Source organism: Sabethes cyaneus, chromosome 2, assembly GCF_943734655.1.
Source record: "Sabethes cyaneus chromosome 2, idSabCyanKW18_F2, whole genome shotgun sequence".
Lineage (NCBI taxonomy): Eukaryota > Metazoa > Arthropoda > Insecta > Diptera > Culicidae > Sabethes > Sabethes cyaneus.
This window is the reverse complement of record NC_071354.1, coordinates 242,145,616-242,166,712: the sequence shown is the minus strand read 5'-3', so window position 1 is coordinate 242,166,712 and position 21,097 is coordinate 242,145,616. Positions and strand designations below refer to the sequence as shown.

At 45.0% G+C, this 21,097-nt stretch overlaps 5 protein-coding genes across 6 annotated transcripts in view; 3 read left to right on the top strand and 2 right to left on the bottom strand.

The window, feature by feature from the left end:
• The first annotated feature begins 7,340 nt into the window (after window positions 1-7,340).
• Window positions 7,341-8,196, top strand: LOC128737725 (adenosine 5'-monophosphoramidase HINT3-like). The gene is made up of 3 exons (XM_053832424.1): window positions 7,341-7,655; window positions 7,712-7,908; window positions 7,980-8,196. The coding sequence occupies exons 1-3, from the start codon at window positions 7,454-7,456 to the stop codon at window positions 8,043-8,045; spliced, it is 465 nt and encodes a 154-aa protein (XP_053688399.1). The 5' UTR covers window positions 7,341-7,453; the 3' UTR covers window positions 8,046-8,196.
• Window positions 8,197-8,333: 137 nt separating this feature from the next.
• Window positions 8,334-12,883, bottom strand: LOC128733668 (vacuolar protein sorting-associated protein 8 homolog). Its single transcript, XM_053827414.1, has 4 exons — window positions 12,654-12,883; window positions 11,035-12,572; window positions 9,486-10,974; window positions 8,334-9,426 (listed from the first exon to the last, which is right to left on the bottom strand). The coding sequence occupies exons 1-4, from the start codon at window positions 12,756-12,758 to the stop codon at window positions 8,740-8,742; spliced, it is 3,819 nt and encodes a 1,272-aa protein (XP_053683389.1). The 5' UTR covers window positions 12,759-12,883; the 3' UTR covers window positions 8,334-8,739.
• A 4,282-nt stretch (window positions 12,884-17,165) lies between these two features.
• LOC128737380 (NADH dehydrogenase [ubiquinone] 1 beta subcomplex subunit 7) lies at window positions 17,166-18,116 on the top strand. 2 transcript variants are annotated; one of them, XM_053832007.1, is made up of 4 exons: window positions 17,167-17,195; window positions 17,262-17,424; window positions 17,614-17,782; window positions 17,839-18,116. In XM_053832007.1, the coding sequence occupies exons 2-4, from the start codon at window positions 17,313-17,315 to the stop codon at window positions 17,933-17,935; spliced, it is 378 nt and encodes a 125-aa protein (XP_053687982.1). In that variant the 5' UTR covers window positions 17,167-17,195; window positions 17,262-17,312; the 3' UTR covers window positions 17,936-18,116. The 2 variants fall into 2 exon arrangements, with proteins under 2 accessions (XP_053687981.1, XP_053687982.1); XM_053832006.1 differs by having other exon boundaries at window positions 17,166-17,424.
• A 49-nt stretch (window positions 18,117-18,165) lies between these two features.
• Window positions 18,166-18,712, bottom strand: LOC128737712 (protein PBDC1). The gene has a single exon (XM_053832407.1). It carries the CDS (start codon window positions 18,619-18,621, stop codon window positions 18,166-18,168), a length of 456 nt encoding a protein of 151 aa, XP_053688382.1. The 5' UTR covers window positions 18,622-18,712.
• A 504-nt stretch (window positions 18,713-19,216) lies between these two features.
• LOC128736833 (uncharacterized) overlaps window positions 19,217-21,097 on the top strand; it is a 49,719-nt gene continuing 47,838 nt past the window's right edge. The window contains exon 1 of the mRNA XM_053831327.1: window positions 19,217-19,518. The gene's annotated coding sequence lies outside the window, so the exon portion shown is untranslated. The remainder of the gene's footprint in view (window positions 19,519-21,097) is intronic.

The window sequence follows — 21,097 nt, the reverse complement described above, 5'->3', positions numbered from 1 at the left end:
TGGGAAAGGTCAATATATTAAGGTTGGAAAAATATTTCCATAGGGAAAAGTAATATATTTTCAACAGTGTCTTGCCCCTCGGTGCAGCGCACATTCTCTGCACGATGTTGTTGGCGTTGGTGTATTTTCCGACGACCGCAAGCTTTGTGGAACTCCCGCTGTCACTTTGTACTCCTTCGCCCCATCCGCCGTGTCGTACACTAGCGTCCGGTTCTCGAAGTAACTTTTAAGCAACCTGCATAGATGATCCGGTACCATCATCCTATGCAGCGCTAACGCGGTTGCACCCCAGTTAGCGCTGTTAAAGGCGTTTTTGACATCGATTGTGACTATGGCACAATACCTGCCACCTCGTCTTTTCCGTCTCATAGGCTTCTCGGCCCTCTCCACCACGGACTTTATGGCGTCTACAGTGGACTTCCCCTTACGGAAGCCAAAATGCAAGCTTGCCAGCCCGACATCACTTTCCACCACAGGCGTCAGCCTGTTTACCCGCTCTAGCAATTTGCCTAGCGTGTCCAATAGGCAAATTAGCCTGTACGATGAGAAATCACCAGGAGGTTTCCCCGGCTTTGGCAGCAGTACCAATCTTTGGACTTTCCATTTGTCAGAAAGTTCCTCGCATACCTCAGTTCTGAAGCGTCTCTCTAAACATATCGGGATATGCTTGGATCGCCATTTTGAGTGCCTCATTTGGAATCCCGTCAGAACCGGGCGCTTTCTTCGTTTTTAAACCCCTGGCAATTACGATGAGTTCCTCATTCGTGACCGGAATGAGGACATCAATCGACTGACCGTACGGGGTCGGAGGTCACCAAACCAAGCTTTTGGGGGCAGGTTTCCAGCGGCGCGCATGCACCCGCCATCTTTTTCATCACCATCCCAGGGGTTCGAATACGCATCGCGGCATAGCTCCTAAAACAGGATTTCTTGCTACGCCTAACCTCCTTGTATCTGTGCTAGCCTTCTCGCTCTTCTCTGGCATTCGTCGTTCAGTCGTGTACCGTATAGCTTGGTGGTCGCTATGCGTGTACTCATCGGACACCCTCCAACCCATGCTGGCTAGCAACGTTGGGCTGCAGAAGGTGATATCGATAATCGATTGTTGTACCCCCCTGCAAACGGTACTGACGGATCCCACGTTTGCCAGATTTACGTCCAGCTTGGACAGAGCTTCTGGTAAGATTTGTCCCCTAGGGGTAGTGCGACAGCCCAAGCATTGAAGTCTCCTCCAATGGCAACGGTCTTGCGGCCCGTGAGCTCGTCGGTGAGCACGTCTAGTATCCGGTCAAACTGCTCCGGCGACCACCTAGGTGGAGCGTAGCAGCTACAGATGCAGACGCCATCGACCACACCAATCACAAGTCCCTCTTGGTCGGACGAAACCACCTCCTGAATGGGGTCCATCACAGCAATCGCTGCCATCCGACCCTTGTCGCATAGCCAATTAGCGGCGCCCCGGGGGACCCGGTAGGGGTCCGCGATAATGGCAATATCGCACCCCGCTTCGGCTGTCGTCTGCCAAAGCAGCTCCTGTGCCGTATCACAGTGGTTGAGGTTAATCTGTAACCCGCCGCATTATCGTTGCAAGGCCCTCCTATATGCCGCACACAGTAGGCCACCTGTGGCATGGTTATTTCCCGCTTCGGTTGTGCAGAGCAAGCACCTGGGGGGATTGCTACATCCCCTGGTGAAGTACCCGTCTTCGCCACACCGCCTGCACAGCTTATACCGATCGGGGGCCTTGCACTTGCCTGCCCGTTGGCCGAAGCCCATACACCTGATGAAACAGCGTTCAATACGCCGTTTGGACGCAAGTGTACAGACTGACCAGCCTATCTTAATTTTGCCAGAAGTCAACATTTTGTTGGCGATGGCCGCTGGCACGTTTAAGATTGCGGTTTGCATATCGCCATATACCTTTCGCAACCGGATGTCTGCGGGTGCCACATCAACATTTAGCTGATCCCGTAGGGCATCCTTCAAATCAACTGCCGTCGTAATCTCGTCGGGGTTTTTACACTCGACAAGAACACGCTGCGACAGCGCTTTGATGTGGCCCGCTTCGCCCAGGGACTGCTCAACCAGTTCGCTGTAGTTCGAGCTCTGGACCATTGGGTCCTTTTTGAGCTCGAAGAGCATATCCCCGGCCTGGGTTCGGCGGGTCTTCACCACGTTGGCCCCAAGCTCCTGCAGCTTGGGGTCCAGCCTAACCTTGCAAAATAGGTAAGCGTACGACAGTTTACCTGTCAGTTTCAGTACTAAGTCGTCGGACCCCTTATGGACCCGCCTTGGCTTTGGCTTTGCAGCCGCAGCCTCGCTCGGTTTCGGCTTAGGCTGTTTAGGCGATTAAAGGCCCAAACAGAATGCAGCGTTAACGCATCCGTCAGCGTCAATTTGACAGTATACCCATGGGAAAACTGTCAGAATAACGCTGACGGACGCGTTGACGCAGCATTCTGTTTGGGCCTTAACGCCTAACCACCTGCCAGTCATCTTCCCCGGTTCCGGATGGTGCTGCCGCGTGGTGGTCTCCGCGTGTTCGCTGGTAAAGGCGCGGTCCGAAGTCCGCTGCCTCTTGGCCACCAGCGTTGGTCCATGGTCAGGCGTAGCCGCTTTGCGCTTGGCAAGCGGCGTACGCGCATGATTAGACATGGCCACAGCCTTGTCTAATATGGCCTGAGCTTCGGCGATCTCGCATCGCTGCTGAAGCTCATGCCTCTCCACCGCGGCAGCTATGACCGCGAGTTGATGAACGAGTACAACTCGTCCACCAATCTTTTGGCTTCCTCCAGCTTGCTACTGGCTGGAGGGAGCCCAACTCCCACCTTCAGAGGGTGCACCACGTCCTCAGTTGACTTTTTCCTACCGCTGTCGCCCGCCTTCTTGGCTCAAGTAGAGTTTATTAATTATTAACGGTTTGTTTATTAATTAAAAGTCAACAGATTTTTTTTATCCTACTGACTACTTAAAAACTAATAGCAAGAGCTCTAAATCGGGTTTTCAACACGTTGCGGCTGACGTCAAAGTCGAAGTAGGACACAAAACGGTTGAAGTTCCGTTGTAAGCCGGTTATAGTACCGAAAGTACTGTAGTTATTTCTCCGATGCGGTATATCCCTTTAAGCACGGAGGGTTTTAGTTACGATATTTTTGGTTTTTGGATCAATATAAATTTTTTTTATCGCTCGAGATACCAAAACCAGTGTATTCTACACATTGCAATAAATGTTTACTAAATTTAGCAACCTACACAATTGTGTGGGTTCGGCCTTATTTTACACCATTGCACCATGGGCAAAAACGAGCCGAAAAAACGGATGCAATTAAAATATGGCCTGCAGGCTGATAAAATATAGGTTATCTTATGTAAAATTTTCCGGAGAATCGCATAGTGCCCACCGCTTTCCTGTTTGTCATCGGGAAGTGCCCCATTGTGCTCATTTTCCCCTATTTTTAACATTTTTTCCCCTCTTTTGGACTATACCAAACCAGGCTTTGAAAAAACAAAATATGAAAACCTAATTTTTTTGTGTAAAGAAGTCTACAGAATTGAATAGGGTTGACCCCGTTTAGTTTAGAGCGAGATCATCGCTTCGCGGCTCATAGACTTCAGTTTCTGAAGCAGCGGAACGGTCGCTACATAGCTATGGAAATACGCGCAACTTTTTGCAAGTTAAGTTTTTACTAACCTTAATACAACAGATATACCGGAACGTCCAGATTGGCTTAAAATCATTCAAATGTTGATCCAAGAATTTGTCTTAGAAAATCCCGTAGTTGAATACATCATTTGCCACACTTCTTTATTATTTTACAATTTATAAATGACCAGTTTTAGTTAGGTTCCGGTAGTACTCTAAACGGAAGTTCCGTACTGTGGAGTATGAACGAATGCTCTAAAGTATAATGTATCCAGCTTTTTACGCGCTATAATGGTGGCCGCTATAAATTGCGTTCGTAATATGCGAACAATCTTTTTGACAACTCTGCATACATCAAATCTGGCACTCTTCTCTTGCAACACTACCGTGCTCTTTCCTTCTTTACGTCAAAGAAGGAAAGCAAAGCTGTGCGAAATGTAAACAAAACTATTGCCTTCCTTCTTTTGCGTAAACGAAAGAAAGAGCAATACTGCCGTACAGGAGAAGAGTGCCCAGTTTTGATGTATGCAGAGTTGTCAAAAAGATTGTTCACATATTACGAACACAATTTATAGCGTCCGCCATTATAGCGCGTAAAAAGCTGGATTCATTCTTACTGACTCAAAATGAGATGGCAGCAGCAGATTTCGTTTTATTTCATCTGTTGCTTATGACGTGAAAAAATAATCCCACTGCGATCTGGCATATCTCTGGGAAAATGGATCCAAAATTTTATATTTTTTCATTGAAGGCCAATCTAAGGTGGTTCTTTGAAGACAAGTTGTATAAAAATCGATCAAAAAATAGTAAAGATAGAGCCAAAAGTGTGACGGCAAGTACACTAATTTTTGAAGTCCCGGCGTGAACGTAAAGGTAAAAGTAGGTATATAATAAGGCTTAACCTACACAATTGTGTAGGCATGAAAAAAAAATGTGCATAAGTAAGTTGTAAGAGTTATTTCCCGTAAATTTTTAATTACATCAATTAGAAATACTTAATACCAATAATTTTTTATCTAAGCAATTTCGAAATACGGATCCAATTAGAAAATACGACAGATAAAACTTTTTGCTGTTTTCACAAGATTTTGAAGACTAGACAATAATTAATCCAAACACAAAAGAAAACTTCTTTTCAGCTATTTTCTATTTTTTCTACGAGTTACGATGTATACACAAGAGATTGGTGCCATATATCTAAAAGTATGATGTTTAGAAAAGAAAGGAAAAAATTTTAAAAGTAGTCATGTCTCACCTACACAATTGTGTGGGCTCGGGCTTAAAGGGATATGCTAGAAGGAATTGTTCCGCGTTAAGCGAGATCGAGTCAAGATGTCGAGTCTTTCTAGAATCCAAGGACAGTCAATCCGGGATGTCAGAACATCTGATACGAAGACGGCTGTAGTTACGTCCCGACGTGTTTGCAGGGTGTCCAAGTTGATTAATCTGCAGCGCTGTTCGTAGCTTGGTAGCCGGAACGGATCATTCCATGGTAACCTACGGAGGGCAAAGCGGATGAACCTCCGTTGCACCGACTCTATCCGATTGACGCCGTTTTGGTAGTACGGGCTCCATACGGATGCGCAATACTCGAGGTTGGAGCGAACCAACGCACAGAAGAGTGATTTCAAACAATAAATATCGTTGAAGTTTTTGGCGATACGCATGATGAACCCCAGGTTGCTGCAGGCTTTGTCGACAACGAATGAAACATGCTGTTTGAAAGTCAATTTAGAGTCCAGCAGTACCCCAAGTTCCTTGACGCAATCTACACGGCGTAAGGGTACGCTTGATAATCCGTAATCGAATATTATAGGGTTCAGCTTTCTCGAGAACGTTCTCACTTCACATTTGTCGGGGTTTAGTACCAAGCGATTGTGTTTGCACCATCCAGTGAATATCAACAGTTGCTCCTGGAGTGCGAGAGTGTCCGATGAATCATAAACTTTCGAAAACAGTTTCAGGTCGTCGGCAAACACAAGCCGAGGACCTTTGAGCATTAAGTAGACGTCGTTGAAATAGATAAGAAAGACCAACGGTCCGAGATGGCTACCTTGTGGGACTCCAGAAAAAGCGGTGAAAGCCGGTGAGGTGAAGCCATTGACAGACACGTTGATAGGACGGTTCGTCAGATACGATTTGCGATTTGATGATTTAGCTTGTCGAAGGCGGCGGAGAGGTCAGTGTAGATAACGTCCGTCTGGGATCGGTCGTCAAAGCAGTCCGTTACGTACGTAGTGAGCGTTAGTAGGTTGGTAGACGTTGAGCGCATCGGCATGAATCCGTGTTGCTTATCAGCGATGTATTGCTGGACGAACGAGGAAATTGACACGATCACAACGAGCTCGAACAGTTTCGATAATGCACATAAGGCAGAGATACCTCTGTAGTTGTCTATGTTTCTTTTGTTCCCCTTCTTATGAACTGGAAACATGTAGGCGGATTTCCAAACAGTATCGTGTTTTTCGGCACGTGGCGGTCGATGATATAATTTAAAATATGCGAGGTGGCAGCATTTACGTTGTTCTCTTCCAAGGCTGCGTTGCAGTCGATACTGTTTAGTATACCTTGGATCGCATCAAAATCGTCACAGTTAAAATCGTAATGGACAGACAACGGTGAGTCGGTCGTTTTGCATGGTGTATGTTGATAAATCGGAATTAATAGCGGTGGATGATGGAGAACATCTTTAACAAGTGGAGCAGGCGCCAACATACATTTTGAAACTTGACTGCAAACACTAGCGAAGCAGAGATCCAAGCAGCGTCCGTTTTTATTGGTGATTTTGTTAATTTGCTGCACAGTGGCTGTACCATTATAGCAGTCGAACAACTCGGTGGTGATCGAGGGAGGAGTTACAGAACTGAAGTCGACGAACAGATAGCTGTTGCCGCGTTCACGCCAATTAATCTCGGGGAGGTTAAAATCTCCCAGAATTAGCAAATCATCAGAGGCGGAGGCTGCCGAAGAAATTGTGGAGACCGATGCCATATCAGCCTTAAGGAATACGGCGTCCCATACTCGATCCGGTGGGAAATAGACAGCGCACAGGTATAGAGAGCGATCGGATAAATTTATAGACACCCAAACTTGCTCAACAGGTAACCAGTCGTTGTGTTCTAAGACAGAGGCCTTGAGTTGGCGATGAACAGCTACTATTTTCGGCTGTTGTGCGCACTTCGGTCACAACGGAAGTTCTGACTCCAATAGTCCAATACCAATTGGATACTCGTCCTTTTTCGTTGCTGTTGTACGCCACCCCTCACCTGGAGACATTTTGCCAACACTCAGTGGCTTCCGTCGGTATACGATCTTATGTTCCACCGGGGTTGGTTACCCGAGCTCCACTAAGGTTGCTCGTGTCCCAGCACGTGGAGGTAGGGATAAGAGTTGCTGGATAAGAGGTTAAGGTACGCAAGGTTCCGATGGTACGCATCCGTTCCATCTGTTCACCACCGTCATGCCGAGCTTTTTATTATGCAAAAACTTCGTCTTGCTTTTTTATATAAATCAAATTTTTTACTTATAATTTATTTCAATAAATTTTTGAATATTGTAAATGTTCAGATACTTCAAAATATGTAGAAATATGTTTTAGTATTGCACACAATTCGGGCAACATTGTATGCAACAAACTTTAGCTGCAATACGAACAGTACGAAGTTCACAAACTCGTCACGAGCTGATGTGCTTAGTTCAATTTAGTTTAGTAGAGTAAAAATTTAGATTTTCAAAGTCGAATAAAGGGAGTGCTTGGTTGTTGAAACACTGAAATAAAGTAGGCGGGAGAGCTCTGCTGCACGCAATCCGATGGCTTCCGCTCGAGTACTGGAACGGTGCATCTTCTGCCAGATTGCCACCGGAAAAGATCCTGGGACAAGCATCCTGTTCCAAAACGAACGAATTTGTATTTTCAAAGACATTCGCCCGGCAGCGGACGTGCACCTGCTGGCCATTCCGGGCCACCACATCGAGGACGTCCGGTCGTTGTCGGCCAGCGATAGGTCACTGTGTAAGTGTTGTAAACTTCTGGTTGCAAAATGTAGATTTATGCTCGTTTTCTCTCAGTGGAAGAGTTCCGAGCGGAGCTGAGCAACGTCCTACGGGACCAGTTCCAAACCGATCCGGCCGGTGCCCTGTTCGGGTTCCATATTCCACCGTTCACCACGGTGAAACACCTGCACATGCACGCGATGACTCCGACCTCCAGTATGGGGTTCATATCGAGGATGATTTTCAAGCCCGGCTCGCGGTGGTTTAACACGGTTCGTATTTTGGAAGAGCAAATCCAGTAAGAGAACTTGACTGAAAGGGAAAATTAATACAATTTTTTTAGGACCAAGACGTGCTGGACAAGTACACCCCGTTGTTGGTGGATGATCAAACAAAACCAGAATCCTAGTGATGGGAGGATGGTCAAAAGGAATAATTTAGCAAAAAAGTTGTCACAAATTTTTAATCAAAGGAATTTGACTGTTTTTAAAGTATATTCCATAATAGGACGTTTAAATTTTGCCTAAAGAGGGGATGTAGATATCTTAATCAATCAATTTAAATGCAATAAAAAATATGCAGCTGTAGAAATTTTCGACTTTGTACGAAGTTAAGTGCAATATCATGACTGTCATCTGATTAACATCAACACTCCACCCAATTGAACATCATCAGAGACAAAAACATTTATTTGCCTATCGTGATCGCGGCTTCCTTACGGACCGACAGGTTGTCTAATGCTTACCCTAGACTTCTCGACGAATATACATAGATAACTGTTATGTAGTATTTGGAATTGTTATGCCTATTATAATAATTGCTACATTTTTTTTAATGGTTTGCTTTTGATAATAGTGCAAATTTGATAAATAATTTTAGTAGACTAATAGAAAGAAATGCTACACTTTTGTAAAAACATGTTTCGAATGATTTACAAGACCTTCGTTGCAAAAGCATTCAAACGGAAAGAACTTACCGTGCACACGTACGGAACTAGAGATGGCGGTCGGTTTTGCGATCATGCTAACGTGCAAAACCGACGAAACGAGAGTAGGTAGACGCAGTCGAAAGCTCATGAGAAAAGTAGACGAATAACCACACTTTCACAGCCCGATCCGGGGAGGTGCACTGACTTTCAAAACTTCCGGATCTTCGGTGCGCGTGGCGCGTCGCTGTTCTGCCGTTCCAAAATCAACACGACATTCGACGGTTTTGACCGGTTCCTTTTCGGTTATTACTTGATCGCAGCGGGGGCACCGCAGCTTGATCTCTGTCGTATTGTTCTGAACGTCCATCGACGAGGGTGAATCCACTGAAACGGTACAAAAACGACTGGCACATTCTCGGTGCAAAGCGTGCCCACAGTTGCCGAAGACCAGCACCGAATCCTTAGCCGAACTGTACAGTTTCAACCGACAGATGGTACACTTGACCGATTTCACGCAGAGGCCCTTCCGAGCGACGCGTCTGTCCCGGGCCAGTACGGTGTGCAAATCTTTCCCCAGAATACGGGACGTAGTTTCCAGTAGGACGGTTTCGTAGGCCGAATTCGATAGCATCCCGATGAGCACGTGCTTGATGTCACCGAAGTTGCCCGTTTTGGTACCGGAAGTCAGTACCAGCTGGACCAGCTTGGCCAGATCGACAAATTCGCTCGCTGAGGTGAGAATGTTCTTCGTTATCTGCGTGAGATCGCTACGTGAAAGGATGATTTTTAGCAGCGAAAACCACAGCTCTTCACGTTCCGCCTCCGACAGTAGGGAAGATGCGCGGCTGCAAAGGCCGCAAACCTAGCAGGGAAAATCCGATTTAAAAATTGTGAAGTCTATAATGGAGAAGGAGGTATTACCTGCAGAGCGCACATTTCCGCAGTACTTTCCGGTGCATCCTTCAGAGCTTCCACGGCACTGCTGAAAGCCGACTGATAGTCGCCTTGCTTTTCGTACAGGTAGATCAGCGCGCTACTCATGCCGTTGCTTTTGATGGTGTCGACAGCGAAATCCAGCCGGTAGGAATCGTTCGATTTCAAAAACTCGATCACCTGCTCCGGTTGGTACTGACAGAGCAGCTGCAGGTAGCGTTCGCAATCACGCGTCTCCAACTGAACCCCCTGCCGCAGCAGCTGTCGCAGGAATATGAACAGCCTCTCCGGAGAATGCTCCAGCAGCTGAAGAAGCTGATTAAGATGCTTCATAAACAGATCTGTGACGACCCTGGTCGTGTGCTCGGCGCTTATGACCAATAGACGTTCAAAATTTTGGATCAACAGAGGCAAAACTTGCCTCCGTTCGTCCTCGCAGTACTGAGCGATATAACCGAACAGCTCCGTGTGTCGGAATTCGTCCAACAGATAACAGTCGAAAATCTCCTCGTACCGTTGCAGCTGATCGAGAATGTGCTCCGTCACACGATAGCACCTACTCTGGCGCGAAATCTGCAACAGTTCCTCGTTCGAAATGTGACTAAGGCAGTTGGAGCGCAGCAGCTCGAGCCAGGTTTGCTCCTGCTCGGAATGTTCCCGTCTAGACATCACCGTACCGTCTCGTTCCTGGCACTGCCGCGTCAAATAGCTAACCACTCGCTCGAGCAGCAGATCGTTTTCCGGCAACTGTCGCGTGGCAATCTGCTGAGCGATAAAATTCAACAGACACCCGATTTGCGACCAGCTGGCATGCTCCGGCGTCAGTATTTCAATCAAAATGTTAATAATCCGCTGACGCTGTGACAGCCCAAGTTCACCATTGAATTCCTTCTCCTGAAACGCCAGCGATATCACGTTTAACGTTTCTCTCGTGTCAAAATCGAGCAGTGTTCGCAAATACGGATAGGGTAGCTCCGTTTCGGGGGCATTTTTGGAGTGGATCACAGTCAAGCATCGCAGCACCTCATGCTTGACTGTAGCAATCATTTCCGGGGCAATATCCCCGGTGGGATAACCCCGTCCGGCGAGGCAACTGGATATGTACACCAGCAGACAATTTCCGAGATGATGCGCGTCACATTCTCCGCTGTCGCTCCGCACCAGTGGAATCAAGTCCGTCAGTGAAACCGTATAATCTCCCAAAGCTTTCGTATTGAGATACATCTGTGCTCGGTAGAGTTTTTCCTTCCTGCAGATCGTCAGTACCTGATGCAGATCCAAACACTGCCAATCCAGCTTCAGTATTAAGCCCTCCAATCGGGTAATCCAACGTTTGCGCCAGAAAGTTTCGCACAGAACCTGTGCGACCGATGGAGCAATGGAATCCAGTTCGTCATTTTCAATGTGGCGTGCTACAATCGATAGGTAATGATCCGCTGTTGGCAAACGATCGTACAGTTCTTGCCATAGAAGATTTCTGAAAATAATAACAATATTAACCAGTCAACCTATCACTTACTGATAAGTTTTGATTCACCTTTCATTGATCTCGATCAAGCATGCCATCATTGCTTCCAGGCAAACTTCCGGCGTTTTTCGCGTAGCCGCTAAATACTCGTCAAACATACGTAGAATACGCTCCTTAGCGACGGCAAGCCGCCGATGGCGGCCCCTAGCCGCTCGATATCCGTCTATTGCCAGCTCAATGGCTTCATCCCAACGCTGCATCGATGTCAGATAGGATATCCGATCGCTCCAAGCTCGGGCACTGACACCGTGCAGGCTTTTGCCCGCCAGCAAATACAGCTGGCTACCGTGCGAGACTACCGTGTTGTAGCAAGCCGAGCCCCCTGCCAGCGCAAGCGCTGGACTAACGTTACCACCCGTAGCCAGCCCCTTAAACTGTGCCGAATTGTACATCAAACCCACGTTGGAAAGATCAATCGACTCCAGCTCCTTATTAGTTCGCACGTCCAATAAATGCAGCACTTCCGCCGTGTCCAAACAGGCAATGCTCTTCGGTCCCAACCAGTGGAGAGCAAGCAGCCGGTAACTAAGTTGAATATGTCTCAGGAAAATGAGTGAAATCCTTCCACTGGAATAACTTATCTGATGGAAGTAAAGATCCGTTCCACGGGCGGCAGCCAAAACCGGATCGATAGTTCGTGACGAATCGGCCGCTTGAATCAGAACCATCTGCCAGGCCAGCAGCGGTAAACAATCCGGATACCCAGCCATTGGATGGAATTTAACGACCTTCAATCTGGGACGAATCATTACAACGAAAAACTTGCTCAAAGTAGCCAGCGCAACCAGGGTGTAGTTCTTCAGCGGATGCTCCTCATCCCCGAGCAACAGCGGCTCAACGGTACAAACTTCTCCCCGGGCTCCACTAAACAGACAACGCGAATCACAGCCCCGGATTCCCAGCCGTCTGGTAAAGCTCAAACTCCACACCGAACCACCGGAATCCGAACACAATGCCAGCGCCGGCCGATTGGTCCACCGCAGGTGCAACACACCCGTGTTCGGGGTGATAACGTCGTTCAAAGTCCTAATCACATCACCGCTAAACGTATCAATCATCAGAATGCTTCCTCTGGCAAAGCCAGCCAGCAATCTCGAATTGTCCTCGTTGAAACCAAGCGCCGAAACAGCACCATGTGCAATACCATCCTGACAGCACCACTTCAATGTTTGCGTGCAATCAAACGCCAATATATGTCCATGGGACGTTCCAACAGCAATCATCTGTGAGACACAGCAGGATGTGGCTAACCCAGCATCCACCCGATCCACGGCTGACGTAACCTGAGCAGTTACACCCTGCAGAACTACATGCCGTAGAATCGATTCCAGTCGCATATAATCATCGCTCAGCGACGGAGTCGGTGTCGACCCGAGCTCGCCGACGGCCCGATCACTTGCGGTTGCCCCGGATATCGTCGATCCCCCATCCACAGCACACCTACCCAGCGCCGAGGCGCTGTCCAAATCACTATCGATCTCACTGAGAACACTTTCCAACGTTGGCAGCTGGTCCACAGCCGGGAGGGAATATTCTTCATCGTCAAGCTTAAATCAAAAAAAAGAAAAATGGTTTCGATTAATCCATCCGCCCAAAAACAAACATAAGTGATAACGCTCTGTCTCCACCTCTTCAATATCGAGCTGCAGTGATTCAGCCAGCAGGCTGTCGTTCGAAGAACCGTGCTCCGAATCGATGAGGGAGTGCAGCGACGGCGCCTTTAGGTGGTACATGGTGCTCACTGCTGGTATCCGGTTTGTGTGCCACCCTATCAGCGTGTCATTATGTAAAAAACCAGGCAAATTTCAACTAATTCCTGCACTTTTTTCAGCACCAGAACACGAAAACGGACACTCGGATAACTTTTTGCTACCACGTATTTTGATAATTTCTGCCTGTCACTTTCTTCTCTTTCCTCTTTTTTCGGGTTTTTCGGTAATCGCGAAACACTGAAAGAAAATTATTGGTTTTTCGTGCGGACGTGATGCTGAATTTTTATTCCTACTTGACCTTGAGAATGCCACAAAAATGCATATCACAGTTAATAGACCTTCCCATTTATGTGTGTGTTGGCAGAGCCGTATAGTGAGACATTGTGGCGCTCTTGGCGGAAACCCAATTTAGCGCCCTCTTATTTCCTAAATCAGTGTTCCTTCCAGGTTTAGCATTTTTTCATATCCGCCCGTTATCCAAACACAACTTCGCTGCATTTAAGAAATGAAAAAATTGACTAATTGCGGGTGGCGCTGAAAAAATACAAAAGATAATGCAATGGAACCAAATATTCTTAAATCCCACGTTTATTAAGCCTTCTACAAAATGTCCTGCCAGATGGCTTTATAGCGATTTACCAGAACCTTCGCGATGGCCGATTAAAAGATAAACGTTGGCATATTATTCAACTCTTTCGTGGCCTTGGCGATCAGCTCCTTCTCCGTTTTGGTGACAAAAATATTGGAGTAAATGCTCCGTTTGAGCTTCACCTAAGCATTTTTTTTATTGAGGATTGGGGAATGTTGGTAGAGTTGGTGATCGCCTGTACAATGTTTATCCACAGACAAACAGACATAACACTCGTTGGCTTAGTTGGGAATGTCTCCGTTTTGGTCAAAGTGGCGCTTTTGAGAAGCGGAATTCCCAATAAAACATACTTGCTACTTCGGGGGATACTCCTGTTGCTATTCGATATTTGGGAATGTCGATCATAGATGGTGCTAGTGTTAAGGCTAAATGTGAGCCCCGAACGAAACAACAGCAGCTTGAACACTATCTTCTCACTAGTCGTCAGCCACAGAAGGATCTTCTTTTGACGGCATCGCTTATTTTCTTGGTTGGGGACGTAAAGTACCTGGTACTCTACCAGTCGTTGCCGCCCAGCGTCAAGTAATGTTCGTTGCCCATTATGACCGCGACATCGTACTTCGCAGGAAAAATGTTTTTACCGGCACCGTCAGCCGTTCGCTGGGCGATTGCATGCTACTCAGACACAGCCACCATCGACTGACGCTTCCGCATAGCACTGTCCATTATGCTCCACTATTTCTTAACCGTTTAGCCGGTTGCTGCGACCTCCCGGCCAAGGCACGGAACGATGAGACCACCTTTCCCTCGGTCTTCATCTTAAGCTTCTGCTGCACGTTACGGTCGCACAGTATTGTCGGGAGGCCAGAACCATGTTTCCGTTCGTCAATTTCAATGACTGGACGTTTTTACCTTTCTCGAGGGGGAGGATGTTGTAATTGCCAGATCGACTCTATTCTGCGGTTACGAAGTGCATCATCTTGTTATTGCTAATACTGTACTGAAATGGAGGGTCTTTGTGGTGTCCCCAAGAGCTAGTGCCCTTGGCGGGGGCCAGTCTGGCCAACCACACACTACGGCACTGTGTGTTGGTGCTTCCTCAAAATAAGGCAAATATCATGTATATACACACGTTTTTCGTGTTCGCTAGTGTAAATGCTTGAGCTGTCAGAAAGCTCTTGTTGTCGCGAGCAACATTTACTTTGGCTAGAAATGGTCTTAGTCGGTGGTTTTGGTTGTTGCCCCAAAGTCTTTTTCCGACTAGGTCGTACTCCGAAATTGGATGTAATATTCACTCGTGCTGTTCACTTCACTATACTGCTATGTGGGAAACTGTTCCCAGGAAAACTTAACTTTATTGAAAAAAGTTACAATTGTCGTCTTAAAGCTACGCGTTGAATAATCGATGGATACTTATGTAAAGCATCCCAGAAAAATTGACTTATATACTATGTCCCTTTAGATACCAGACTTTTCTTCGAATATCCATAATTTTCATTTATTTTCCTTCTGGAGTCTAACGGGCGTTTATTCTAAGACACTATAATTGCTTGAATACTGCTCATTGCGTCCTAATGATAAAAAGAGAAAGAAATTCTAGATGCGACAAATGGGAGTGGCTTAATCTTTCATGCCCTAAATAAATAGTCTAATCAGTACATAATCCATGCGCGAGATGGTTTTTCAGATTCCTTTTCATATTCTGATTTTCCTACTCCCGATCAGATGGATCGTTCTGCTGGCATGTTTATTTGATTACATCGTTGGCGCGTCTAGCTAAGCAGCTTGTTTGCTCTACCTCTAGAAGCCATAATGCCTCCAGCTAAGTTATTTATTTTTATCATTCCGCTCTAGCAGCGACAGCTCTACAAGATGCTTACAAAATAAACAGTAAAACTCGATTTAACCTTCAAATAAGCGCATAACTCATAAAAAAGGGATACTTTTGCTTTTTGAAAAATAAATCTATAAATAATAATTTTTATTGCTGGCGAAGGAAAGGTTACAGCTTCCTGTTCCTATTCGGTGTTACGTTTCAATAATAAGCATAGTTCGTGAAAGACGTCATTGCTGCTCGCCGCAAGCCACACACACACTGCTCAACTTTCGCCAGGTGTACGAGAAGAATCTCTCCAAGCAGTGCCTGTAGCTCGTAATTCATAGGCTTCCGCCACTTTCCGCTTTCCATTTTTACTCCGCCAAAAATAGTCCGCAACACCTTTCATTCAAATACGTTCCAGTTGATCGCCGTCAAAAATCATTGTCCGTGGGAGCGAAACGTTACTTTCTCTGGAGCCTCTTCTTACCTCTTCTTTTTCATATTTGGTTTGCAACGCATTTATTTGTAACCCTATTTTATATTAGGGATCTCTGGTCGCCGGCGACAATAATACGAGTAAAGAACGACGCATTCAAGCTGGAAATCGAGCCTACTTTTTCCTCCGCAAGACGCTTCGATCAGGAGGAGCATACGCCGCCACACAAAGCTGACGATCTGCCTACTTGAGACAGTAACTTTGCTTACGGACGACATACGTGCATTAGCCGTATTTGAACGAAAGGTGTTGCGGACTATTTTTGGCTGAGTACAAACGGAAAGCGGAGAGTGGCGGAGGCGTATGAATGACGAGCTACAGGCATTGCTTGGAGAGATTCCCATCGTAAACCTGGCGAAAGTTGGGAGACTTGCGGCGGAAATGCGCAGCCCTATCTCTTTCTAGCAGTAACTCTTATCGGGTTCAACGAGACACTATCGTGCAGCACTTTGCACGACAACGCCTTATGCTGAGCCTAGACGAAATCGACTCTTCACCTTAGTGCATTTGGGATATTTTCCTGGTTTGGCCAGGCGAATGCTTTTTTCGAAATCAACAAACATCCTAATAGAGTCCTGGATTTCTTGATTTACAACGTATAACATGGAGAGCTGTGATATAATCTACACTGCATTCGTTTAAGAATAATCTTGTAGAATACTTTATGAAAGCTAACCGTAAGTACCCGACCAACCTTTCTTTGAGCAGCATCTTCACATTGGTCCCTACACCACTAAGACGACGCAATATTCCTCCGGCTCTCTTGTCCTGTTTACAAGAATTCCTAAGCTTGGCCTATCGTTGATGAGTTACTGTCTTAGCCGCTCCGGTTCTTCAACAGTTCTATTAGGCGGTAGTTGTGTGGCTCGGGCGGATGCGAGCGATGCGCTATCATATTTCAACGATTACAAGACAGTAGTCGAATGCGATATCGGGGCTATTTTTGCGTACGCCAAGCTCTTTTTTCCACTTTCGATTCCTGCAGATGCCGGTCTATTCGGTTTTCTGTTCGACTATCGTGAGAAACCTTGTGTGCTGGTGGTAGCTTCCTATAATCGCATTTTGTCACAAAGGTCTATACAAACAATTCTCCATTTTCAGTTGTTCAGCATTTGTTCAATGTGGCATTCCATTACGCGTTGTTTGCGCCAATCATCGTATTGAAGTCGTCTAAATACATTTAAATGAGCATTCAGGTTCGGGACTTTCTCGACTGCATTGTTCGGTATTAGCACTGTCGGGATCGGATTACAAAATTGGTATAAAAATAAGAAAAAAGTTTATAGAAAATGAAAGAATTGCAAAAAACATCAAGCTGTAAAAAATGCAAAAATTTTAGTTCACCCTCAATTTAAGAAATAACCATTTAGAAACAACATACTTAAATTGTACAACGTTTTTTTAATCAGTGTTTATCATTTCGAAAACTTTCAGTGCAGTGATGTGACATTTCGCTTTGCTCTTGTTTGGAACTTTTTTTTCTCGAATTACGTTTTTGACAGTCTTGTTCTTGTTCAGTGTAAAATTTGGTCTGACCTGGAGGAAGAGTTGAAAGTTTGTGGCAAAAGAGTTGGTTATTTTGATAAAATTGCTAATTTTTTGATCGTACTACCGTTGCAGAAAGGTATCGCAGGGTTTAAACTTGTGTGACAGTAGACCTTTCGATTAACAATGGGAAACTACATGTCGCTTTATTTAACCAATCCGGAAGGAACTCCTAAACCGCTCACGGAACCTAGCTTTGATCCTAATTTTGGTTTTCCGAATGGCCGTAAGCAAAGAGGTATGTTAAAATTAACGATTTGTTAGTAGCTGGCTTAACAGCTACATAACTGGAATTTGGTCACACATTCCAATTATTCCATTGTTTATGCTGAAAATTACATAACAAATAAAGGTTAGCCGAAAAAGCTGTCAATGTCAAAACAATGAGTAGATGCAAATACAATTATTTGCCATTCCTTATTTTTAGTTATGATTGCTACCGAGCAGGAGATGGAAGCTGCCAAAATTCCTTTAGAGGATCGTGATTATTGTGCCCATAAGCTGATTGCCCACAGAGCCTGTCGAGCGGACGTTTGGCCATGGGCATACAAATGTGCTCATGCAAAGCATGATTATTTGAACTGTGAATATGAGGAGTACTTGTTTCTGAGCGCTATGTTGTGAACTATTCATTTACCCTTTTCAATTTTAGCTACATTTATCGGATGAAGGAATATGAACGTGAGAAACGTTTGTTGCTTAGAAAACAGAGAATAGAGAAAAAGCGTGCTAAAGAGCTTCTTGCTTAATGAAACCATTCGTTCGAAGCAAAGCAGCAACTCTGTCTCCTGCAAGTCCTTATTAAATATGTTAATTTTAATGGCATCTTGTGGATGACCACTGAGAAGCATGCAGTTTGTGTTTCAGTCAGTTCTTCAAAACAAACGAGTAGATCGCAATAAATAATAAGAATCGGATGGGCTGTCAATACGGAAAATCCAAAAGCCAAATCTTAAAAAGTGCAAAGAACAATCAAAATTTATTCCATCTTTTTACTTCGCCCTCGAAAGCTGTCGCGTATGCTATCGTTGTGTCCTTCCCGATTCCGCGCAATCTCTATTGCCCAAAATTGGATGCGAACCACAAGAATCGCATTACCAGGTTGAAATTCCTCGCTGGCATCGGCTCGCAGCAGGGTCCCGTAGCTGTAGTCCTCCAATCGGTTGAACTTCTCCATGTACGTTCGCCACTTGGTTTTGCCCTCCGTACTTTTCAGTTCGTTTTCGTTCACTACCGCCACGTTCATGTCCGGAAACTGGCGCCGAAATTCGTCGTAAATTTCATTGTCGTACGGCGTTAGATGAAGCTGGCGGGGATCGACACTGCACAGCAGGTTAAAGTAAACCTCCGCATGCTCGACCGCCTTCATGGCCCACAGCTCCTCGACGGTACCGTCGTTGCCGAATTCCTCAGCTGGTCTCGATAGGACGTCCATAGTGGCTTCGCAGACAGATTTCACCGCTTGTGGTCAGTTGCTTTTACCAGGTAAAAATTACAAAAAATAGTATCGCACACGGTCGCAAAGGTTCAGTTTTGATAGTTTAATGATGACACAAGTGATGACACGATGACTCCTTCAATGATTGCAATTTTTATGGAGGAGACGGAAACTGCCAATCCGATAGAAGTTACTGCACACTGAAATAAAGTTTATACGGTTTATACTGATCTGGTTTATGATGTTTTAAGATTCTTGGTAAAATATCAGGAATTATATAAAAAGTTAAAACAGGTTTCTACAATATTAATATAACACGAATTACCTCAATATGTAAATCAAATTACCAAATAGACACTGTATATAATTGCGACGATTGCAAAATGACACAATTGCGAAAGTCCGTGCTCGGTCCGTGATAAAAATTGCATTCATTCCCCCTGTTCGAAATCTCACCTGCTTTTGACAGCCGCTGTCATCATTGTTTCGGAAAAAAAATGTTTTGATTTTACCGCATTGTTGTGTTGGTGCTGGCTGCCGGGAGATTTCGCTGCAGCCGCGGCCGCCGCAGTCGAAAAGAGCAGCTCTTCGTGTTCGGCGAAAGAAGACGACGTCGAGTTCGTTTACAGCAAAGTAAGCAAAGGCAAATCGGCAGTGGAGTGGACTAGTGGAAGTGGAGACGGCGAGCAAGCTGACTGAAAGAGAAGCAGGCAAGAGCAAAGGAAACGCCGTTCGTTTTAATGGCTGCCTGTGAAGTCGTGCTGAATCGTTGTGAAAAAGTGAAATAATTTGTGTAAAACTGTTTAGTGTTAAGTTATAAAGTCTGCAAAAGTTCAACGGTGAAGTGCGCGACCGATTGCGAGTGTTTTTAGTCGGAAAAGAGCTCCGTTGGAGGTAAAAAAGTTGATTCAAAGTTTTTGCTTTTTTTTTTCTTTGGTCTCCATTCACGGTCGATTGGATTTTGTTCTTGAGTTGCTGTTGCGGTGGTGAATGACGATGGTGAAAAATTGTTCGTGTGCAAATATCGACAAGAAGCAAACCTCGATAGCTAAAAGAAAATGTCAAAAGATCAACCACGGTTTCGAGAATTGCATCCATATTTGCAAATAATCCCATCCCAGTTTTGGGGGGCAGCAAAATGGAGCCTGGGATGCTGCTGACCGCGGTTGTACTGCGCTAGCAATGATGGGGAGTTGGCTCAAAATTTGCGTTGCCACTCTGGGTATGTAGCGCTAGCGCAGCAAGTTCCCCGGGACACACACAATGAGCGCTAGTCGGGAGCACTAGCATAGAAGACAAACCAGTCCACGGCAAATGGATCTCGTTCTGTGGAAGTTCTGTAATGTATTTATATGCTCACTCTTTTTTGAGTTTCATATTTTTCGAAAAAAAAAGCAAATCAATATTCACTTCGTTGTGAATGGCTGGTGAATATTTAATGAAATTCTTTCATTCATGAGAACAATTAATAACAAGCGAATACAATCAGCAACGAGTTGGCAGGATAGTACAGGAACTTTACTTAGTTGCACACGATTTGGAGATGGCTAAAAATCAACCAAAATGTTTATAGCACAATGGAACGGTTCGTTTGCGCTTTGTTGCAGTACAACTCATCATGATAACAGAGCGAATTGCATTTGATGTGGTTGTGCTGTCGGAAAAGGTATGTTGAACCTTTATTTGTTGTATGCTGCCTGCCATTCCGTGGAATCGCTTGCTCGCTGCGCTGGTGGTCGTATATCTAATGCGCGAAGGGCCTAGCAAAATGCATCTCGAGGTATTGTTGCGAGATTTGTCGAAAGAATTTTTCAATTGGAGTCGATATAACTTTCGATTTTGTCTATGCAAACTGTAGCATATAATTACAAACAATAATATTAGTTAAAATACAGTCCATTCTGCTGCCAGAATCAACTTCACATGTGTAAACTAAAAAAATATTTTGAGAATAATTTTTATTTCATGATGATGGAAGTACTGAACTCTATCCCAAAGCAAGACTTTGTTAAAGCATTTCCTAGAATGCTAATGCCTTAATATGTCAAAAAATCGTGCTCATAAAATCGAAAGACTAGCCTAAAAGGAAAAATTTGCTGCAAAAAAAAGCTCTGAATTGAGTTGCCTAATAAACTTTACAGTTTACAGTGAATTTCCTTTTAATCTACAAACTTAAATTGCTTATTTGGTGTACACTTGTACCAGTAACAAAAGCAGTTTTTAAACCCCAATCAAAGAAGGCTTCGGCTACAAACGGTACAAACAACAAACGACTGTTGACAATTGAGGCTTGTGTTTGTTTTCAAAATTTTATTTTAATGCATATCAAAATTATTTTTTATGTCCATGATGACAACTCTTTTACTTCTTGAGTTGTTACGATTATATACATTGGGTAGGGATATCGCAAAGCAAGACGCTGCATAAAAATTAACTGAGTTTACCTACTTCTTTTGGCAACCGTCAGAATGGT